Genomic DNA, 7857 nt, shown 5'->3' with positions numbered 1-7857 from the left:
GGAAAGGCCCAATTGGAATGGATTTGATGTTGTGGTACCCCTACCGCACCATGCGGTGTTCGCACACCCTTGGCAATCAAATAAGACAATGCCCGACCCGTATTTGTCGGACCTAGGTTCGTCGGCTATACCGGAGGACGCTGAACTCGTCTGTAAGTTCGACGGCGGCACTGATGGTCTGATGCGGCGGCGCCTTCGGCCTTCCCCTACTATGCTCTTCTATCTCCACTCGAAAACCCTAACTTCTCCGTTCTCTAACCTTTAATTCGCCTTTTACTATTTTCAATTGGTAAATTATAATCTCTAGTTACTGCAGATTCAAGTTATCATTCAACAAAGAAGAAGACGACTCAGCCAGCTGAAACATAATTCGGATTCGGTAGACGACTCACTGGATGCGATTCAGAACCAGATGTCATCGGTCGCGTTAAACGCTTCAATTGGCGCGAGTAGCTTGCCGAGGGCGGCAGGATCGCGGAGGTGAATGATGGAGTGTTGCTGGAACTGGCTTTTGGTTAACTGCACGAATATGAGGTTAGTTTTCGAAGCATGCATATATTCTTCTTAATCTTGTTGTGATAACAACACTAGGCTATCAATGTTTGAGAAATAACAGTCACAATTGTGACACCAGGTTATCCTGTTCACATATATCATGTTTAAACATCGATTCTTCTATAAATGTACTGATTTTTGGTGGGAGCTAAGAGGCAGAACAATCTAATTCATATGGCCATACCAGTTTTTGAGCTTATAGGAGTGAACTTCTTACTATAATGAGCTAGATTCTGCAACTGACAGGAGTTGCAGGTTTTGTTGTAATGTCCAGAGATGTGGTACTCTTCTAGATTTGTAGTGCTATACATGACTTTCTGATTGTTTAAGCTTTGAGTGTGTTAATGAATTCTGTGATCCAAGATGAATGCACTACAATGGGATTGAATTAGCAACTTGAAGTTGATGTTTTATTATTTCAGCTCATGGATGAACATTGAATAGCAATATAGCTTGTATTGGGTGGAAGAAACACTGTTGATATAAGTCATATGAATATAATCATATATCATGTCTTTTGAGTTTTGAGCAATCTACTCAAGAAGTGCTTCAACCTATGTTTTCTTTTGCCCTTAAAGGATGATGGAGATACTGTTTCAAAACTGTCTTTAAATCTCTTTTTTTACCCTCTTTATATATAATAGAAGTTCTTGAAGTATCTGTCTTTATGAATTCTTCATAATAGTTGCTGATTGTAATTCAAAATTTGTTTACAAGATAACTAGAGGTCAATCAACATATCCTAGTGTCAATGGGATTCCATTCAAAACATGTAAACTAACTTTTGATGATCATTAACCATTTCTAGGTTGGAATGGTGGAAGTAGCTGACTACATTGTTGGATTTATTGATGGCCTTGTTGCAGCATCTACCCACAAACTTATTTATTGGTAAGGATCTTCTAGCTTCCACTTATAAAAAATTGATAACACTTTGGATACTACTTCATTAGAGATAAACCATGGGATATAAAATAAGAAACAACATCAATAAAAATGTGGAAATCCCAAAGTAAACAAAACTAACTCGTGTGGGAGTTACAATCTCAAGCCACAAAATCTACTACATTGAAGAAAATCTCAAACTTTAACCAAAAAAGAAAAAGAACACCAATATACTATAGATAATGTTCTTATATGAACAAATATCATCAAATATCAACATGAACTCTTCATCAAACAATGTTTACTACACCATGTATAACTTTCCATTGAATACATTATTTCAAATGAAGCCCTAATTCACTGTGCTCTTTAAACTATTTTCTTGAAAATTAATTCAAGTAACTTGATAAGTCACCAAAAAAGGATGATAGGGGGTCAATAGTCATAAGACTCTATAGTTAGGATACAAATGTTTAATAATTAACTATACACATTATTCATATCTTAACTACCACTCAATTTATAAACTTATGGATATGACACAAATATCTAAAATGCTATTATAAGGATTTTTTTTTGGGTAATATGTAGCTATTTGGCAACCTAAATGGAGTCTGAATGACATGATATAAGTTCTAAGATCTCTATTTTAATACAATAGGTGTTTCTTGGGTTAAAACATATTTTGCAGAGTTGACTTTCTATACTAGGTGCAACTTACCAACTTTATTTTTTTCATTAAAGGGTAAACAACTATGAACTATGAAATGGTCCCCAACTTTCATTTTTACAATTTTGGCCCTAGGTTTAAATTTTGTTAATAATTTGATCCAAATGTTTTTTGTACAAATTCGTCCCATACATTGATATTTTTTTACAACTTTTGACGACTTAAAATTTTTTTTTTCTTACAATTCTTTACAACTTTTTTTATATTTCTATTTTCTACTTTTTTTTTTCACGTTTAACTACTTATTTAGGCACTAATAGAAACACTTCTTTTTTTTCAAACTTCGCAAAAAGTAGTAATAAGAATCAAATGTGCCATTACATTTATTTGTTAAAAATGTCCATTAGGCTCAAAAATTAGCGTCTGAAAAGTTATAACGTTTTCTAAGCTGGTTAACGTACTTTGATAGTACTCGTTAACGTGATCTCAACGTTATAAGTTTCGTAAAAATCTGACTCCAAAGAAAAGAGTTATGAATTTTATAAAAATAGAAACCAACTGCATAATTAAAATTAATTACGTCAAAACGGTAGTTAGAGATTGGTTGAGTTTTGACCTAAAGTAACAAAGAAACATTATGTAAAATCCTCTTACACTAATCTCTAAAACTTCAACATGAAGAGCATCTTTGTAAATAACTCCAATTCCATGGTTTGAAATTTGAAAATGATCAAACTTAATGAAAAAGAGCAATCAAACAGTAAATCAAACACCTTTATATTAAATTGTAGAAGAAAACAACTCAAAATGCACTAAGCCTTACAACCAATAGCTCTTCAAGTGGATAAAATATCTCAAGCAAATATCAAAAGCATGCCATGCCTTATTCAATCCCACTACTAAATAGCATAGCGCGTAACAAGAAATACCCAAAATGCCCCCAACACAACACCTACCTTAATTCCATGTATGTACTCTTTTTACCCTTTCTAAAAAACGTGATTAAATTTAAAGTGGGGGAAAATAAAATTACACCGTGGACTGCATTGCACTAAAAACATGTAAAAGCTAAAACAGAATCATTATTATCACTTTTTGTTTTTTTTTTTTAAATAAAATCTTTTATAAACGACTCTCATATTATTTCTTAGTCTCAGTGGATTTATCTGATAAAATCACAGTGCTTCTGCCTCTCTGTCAGTTTTACTGTTTGCACAGACATATCGACTTTTTGCAGCTTTTGATCTACATGTATTTACAGACAAGGCTCAGTGAATATTTAAGTCTCTGAGTAAATAAATTACTTCACTAAAATTCTCATTTCAAAACAAGTTTGTACTTGGAAAAATCCAAAACAGAGCCCACTTCCAAAGTTACGATATATATACCACATGCCTTTTCTTTTTCTTTTTTGGATTTTTCACATACATTTGTTTTTATGTAACATGAAAATCAGCCCATTGATGATGATCTTGATACAAACAATAATATATTTTTTTTGTTAAATTCCTTATGGAACATTTGAAATGTTAAAAAAAAAAAATACATCAGCCTATATGTCATACAGCAAATTTGGTATATCGTGGCATTTTACGATGTGAAGACTACATAGTATTTCGTGAAAGTAGTATGAATCGATATTTAGAAGCAAAGTTGTGCTTAAAAGTCCACAAGAAAGTGATTGATGCTTAGAGTTGGATCAAACATTTGGTATTCGGTCAAAGTCAACAAGAAAACAGTTGTTATTACCTCAATTTGCTTCCATCACTTTTCTCGAACATATTATAAAAATAAAACACGCTAAAAATTTCGAAGGTGACACTTACATATAAAAGCTATGAAAATAAGATAACCATTATATCTATATATTCCATTTTAGTTTAAATTTGTAACTTTCATGCATATTTAGTCCCTGTGGTATCCCAAAAAGTTCAGATTTTGTCCTTCGAATTAACTGACGTCTAAAGAAAAGTACTCAAATTGTATTTTTCTGGATATCATAAATATGTATGTAAGTTTCAATTTTGAACTGATGCGAATGAAAAAAATGAATTGAAACTTTTTTTTTTGGGATTAGTTTTGCAATTTATTTTGTATTATAACATATACATTTTAAGGTTTATGTTTATATAGGGTGAAAGAATGTTAAAATTTAGTGGGTTGGTCGAATTTGTTAAGTCAACGGCTTTATGTTACTTTGATGACCATCATATCTATATATTCAAAATACATGTTGTATTAAAAACGTTACATAACGTTATTGTTGACTATTTTATTTCTTTTTCTTTATAAATATTTTATAACAAATCTAAGAAAAGATAAAGTTGTTTCGATTTATATATAGACTGCTTTAATATTTTTGGCAGATGGAATGGAAGTATGCTGGTAATATGGACACAATAGCTGGAGTTTAAAAGGAAGGAAAAAAGCATTGGGAGTTGGAAGGCATCCAATGAAGTAATGCCTAGTGGGCCCCACCCATATCTCCCTTCAAATAACACCAATATGCAAAGAAAACAAAAAAGATTAGCCTCTTTATGTAGTGGTGCTTCATTTCATGATTACCCCACTCAAATCTTACACAATTTCACATCTTTTAATCACAAAATTATTGCCTTTTTAACACACCCAAAATTAGATTACATAATTTTAGACATCATAATTAAAAGTTACCTTAAAACATGTATTTTATATTATTTTTAAAATCAGGGTTAATGTCATGAGCAATAAAAATAAAAACTTAAATCCTTTGTTACATTCTGAAAATATTATTTATAATATAAAAAGACAAAAAGTAAAGTTATGAACTTTTTAAAATATAATATTTAATTTCTGTAATTATAAAATTTGTAAGATAATGTTGTTTTACATAATTTTGTAAAAAGTAATAGTTTGATAATTAAAAAAAAAAGATTTGTTTTAATTTTTAAATAATCAATCAAAATCACATCCATGCAAAGGAAGGGGGAGAAAAAGGCTTAATGCGTATTTCACTATATCGTCCATTAAACAATTTACGCCACACCCACACCGGTCTTTACATACTTCCATCCCCAAAAAAACAGCCCCCTCTTCCCTCTTCCCTCATACCTCACCCATTTCTCCGCCGCTCATCCATCTCCGGTGGCGTCGCCTCCGTTAATTGTTTCACCAACACATCGGAGTTTACATATACAGAGAGGTTTCCGGTTAGTAATTGGTGGAGATGTATAAGAATCAGCTGCAAGAGCTAGCGCAGAGAAGCTGCTTCAACCTCCCATCTTATACGTGCATCAGGGAAGGACCTGACCACGCGCCGAGGTTCAAGGCCGTCGTTAACTTCAACGGCGACTCCTTTGAAAGCCCTAACTATTTCTCCACTCTCCGTCAGGCTGAGCACGCCGCCGCCGAGGTCGCTCTCTCCTCCCTCTCCTCCCACTCCCTCGCCGCTAGAATCCTCGTAAGTTCCTTTCTCCTTACTACTTTTCACCGGAAAATTACTTTACTCATCTCGTCGGAAAAGCAACGTTTGAGTCGATTATTTACCAAAATACCCCTTTCCGGTGTCCCTTTCGAGTTTTTGAAGAACGATTAGGTCTGATTGCATTTAGAGTTGTACTGTACTAGCTAACAATGCATCATGAATCATGATACACTCGCTTTGTCCCCCGGGTGTTGCAATTTTGGTTATTTAGCTTCTCCGGTGAGGGTATTTTGGTCACCATAAGTACTTGTACCAATTTTGGTCAACGTACAAGTGATTGATGCATGAACATGAAGCATTTAATCGATTAGTTATAGACTTTTACTAGTAAATAGCTAGTCAATTCAGTTGTGTGAAAATACAACTCTGGTAGGTTTAATAGTTTACTTATTCAATTGTTAATCCTTATTTTAAGATTTTAATCTACATGCTAACATGCTATATTTCATCAATCATAAAAAAAAAAAAAAAACAAATTTATACCCAATGTTTTACCTTTTCCATGTTTAAATGATATATATTTGTGTTCATATGAAAATGGTAAAAAACGTTGTGATTTACAACAACGTGACACGTGCCAATCTTGGAGAAATATAGAAAAAATATATAGTAACAAAAAGATGACTGAATGGAGTATTACTTTTTATTATGATAAATAGGTATGAACACTTTGAATTATTGACCATTTGGATGTGAATGTAAGAAGTTTGAATTATAAATGGGTGGTCTTCCTCCTTCCTCCTTCCTACTTCCTAATTTCCTAATTCATAATTCATAATTCATAAATGAAATTTCAAACTTATATATTAAAAAAAATAAAAGAAAAAAATGGCACATGGGAAAGTTATTGATAGCACATATTAGTAGTTAACTAGTTATAGCCTTTGTCTGCCAAAATTAACTATGCTTATAAATGCTTTGTTGCAGCATTGCATGTGCCCAGTTAGGGTCATAGTATTTATTATTATCATTAATATATTATTTAATTAAAATTTAAAATGAAAATTAAATTGTAGGATGAAACTGGGGTTTACAAGAATCTATTACAAGAAATTTCACAAAGAGTCGGTGCACCATTGCCACGTTACACAACTTACCGGTCCGGTTTAGGACACCTACCTGTGTTCACCGGAATAGTCGAACTCGCCGGAATTACATTCACCGGTGAACCCGCAAAAAACAAAAAACAAGCGGAAAAAAACGCTGCCATGTCAGCATGGTCATCTCTCAAACACTGTGAGTTAAAGTCAAACCAATTTAATTTTGACTTTGACTTCTTCAACCAGAAAATAAATTATTAATTTTATTATTTAACGCTTTTTTTTGTTTTACTTTTTAGTGGCAAAACAAGATGCGAGTTCATCGACTGAACCCGAGAATAACGATGAACAGGAACAAATCAGAATCGCGAGAGCACTTATGAATTACAAATTAAAACAAAAAATTGGAAAAGTCAACTACGTTGACCACCACCCAATACCTTTTGATAAAAAATTCACTACACCTTCACCTCGACCACCTAGCCCACAACGAGCACCGTTAACATCGTCAAAAATACTTCCATTCTTGTACCAAAAACATGAACCATCATCATCATCATCATCATCATCTCCATCATCATCGTCATCGTTACCATCACCACATCAAAACCAAAACCGCCCGACCTGCCCGGCTTATGTTCCGATGCGGTACTACAGGCCACTTGCACCGCCGGTAACTATGAGAACCGCGGTGCCGGTTTTCTCTGCACCGCCTGTTCGGCAGGTGGTGCAGAGTAGACCGGTGAAGGTGGCACCGCCTATCTGTGTGAGACAGACGGTGCCGGTTTTTTCTGCTCCTCCTCCTCCTACTCTGGTTAAGAAAGAGGAGGGGTTGAAGGTAAATGAGTCTGAAGCGGTTAAGTGTCTAGAAAATCTTAAATTATGAGAGGGTTATGGATGATTGTATGTTGAATGTTGTTAAATGGTTTATGTTTTTTTTTTATATTTGGTTTGAAATTAAAGTAAAAATGGTGTATCAAATTTTGGTAATGTAAGTGTAGCTTAATTTCCCTATTATGATTATTGTTATCTGATCTATATACGAAATAGCTCAAATCATCATAAGATTAACTTAATTGCAAATAGTACTAGAGCTCTTAGGAATTGAAATCAATTTGTTTTTTGCATCCAAAACACATATTTTGGTTGTCAAATACTAATAGTTGAACCGATTTTCATGCAAACAAAATCCAATGTGCTTAATCAAAACCCAAAATAGAAGGAGAATGGGGTAGGGATAGGGT

At 33.5% G+C, this 7857-nt stretch overlaps 1 protein-coding gene across 1 annotated transcript; it reads left to right on the top strand.

Annotated features, from left to right (window-relative positions):
* LOC111897816 (double-stranded RNA-binding protein 2) lies at nucleotides 1-7630 on the top strand. The gene is made up of 5 exons (XM_023893764.3): nucleotides 1-534; nucleotides 1364-1446; nucleotides 4477-5549; nucleotides 6590-6809; nucleotides 6913-7630. Exons 3-5 carry the CDS (start codon nucleotides 5316-5318, stop codon nucleotides 7497-7499), a joined length of 1041 nt encoding a protein of 346 aa, XP_023749532.1. The 5' UTR covers nucleotides 1-534; nucleotides 1364-1446; nucleotides 4477-5315; the 3' UTR covers nucleotides 7500-7630.
* The last annotated feature ends 227 nt before the right edge of the window (nucleotides 7631-7857 follow it).

The sequence above is a fragment of the Lactuca sativa genome, chromosome 6 (genome assembly GCF_002870075.4).
Source record: "Lactuca sativa cultivar Salinas chromosome 6, Lsat_Salinas_v11, whole genome shotgun sequence".
Classification (NCBI taxonomy): Eukaryota; Viridiplantae; Streptophyta; class Magnoliopsida; order Asterales; family Asteraceae; genus Lactuca; species Lactuca sativa.
This window is presented reverse-complemented; position numbering and strand designations above follow the sequence as displayed.

Excerpts from the sequence above, each read along its gene's own strand:
- LOC111897816 (XM_023893764.3), top strand. The coding sequence starts at position 5,316 with ATGTATAAGAATCAGCTGCAAGAGCTAGCGCAGAGAAGCTGCTTCAAC. Across the intron at positions 5,550-6,589 it reads CCCTCGCCGCTAGAATCCTC|GATGAAACTGGGGTTTACAA; the intron begins GTAAGTTCCTTT and ends ATTAAATTGTAG. Across the intron at positions 6,810-6,912 it reads ATGGTCATCTCTCAAACACT|TGGCAAAACAAGATGCGAGT; the intron begins GTGAGTTAAAGT and ends TTTACTTTTTAG.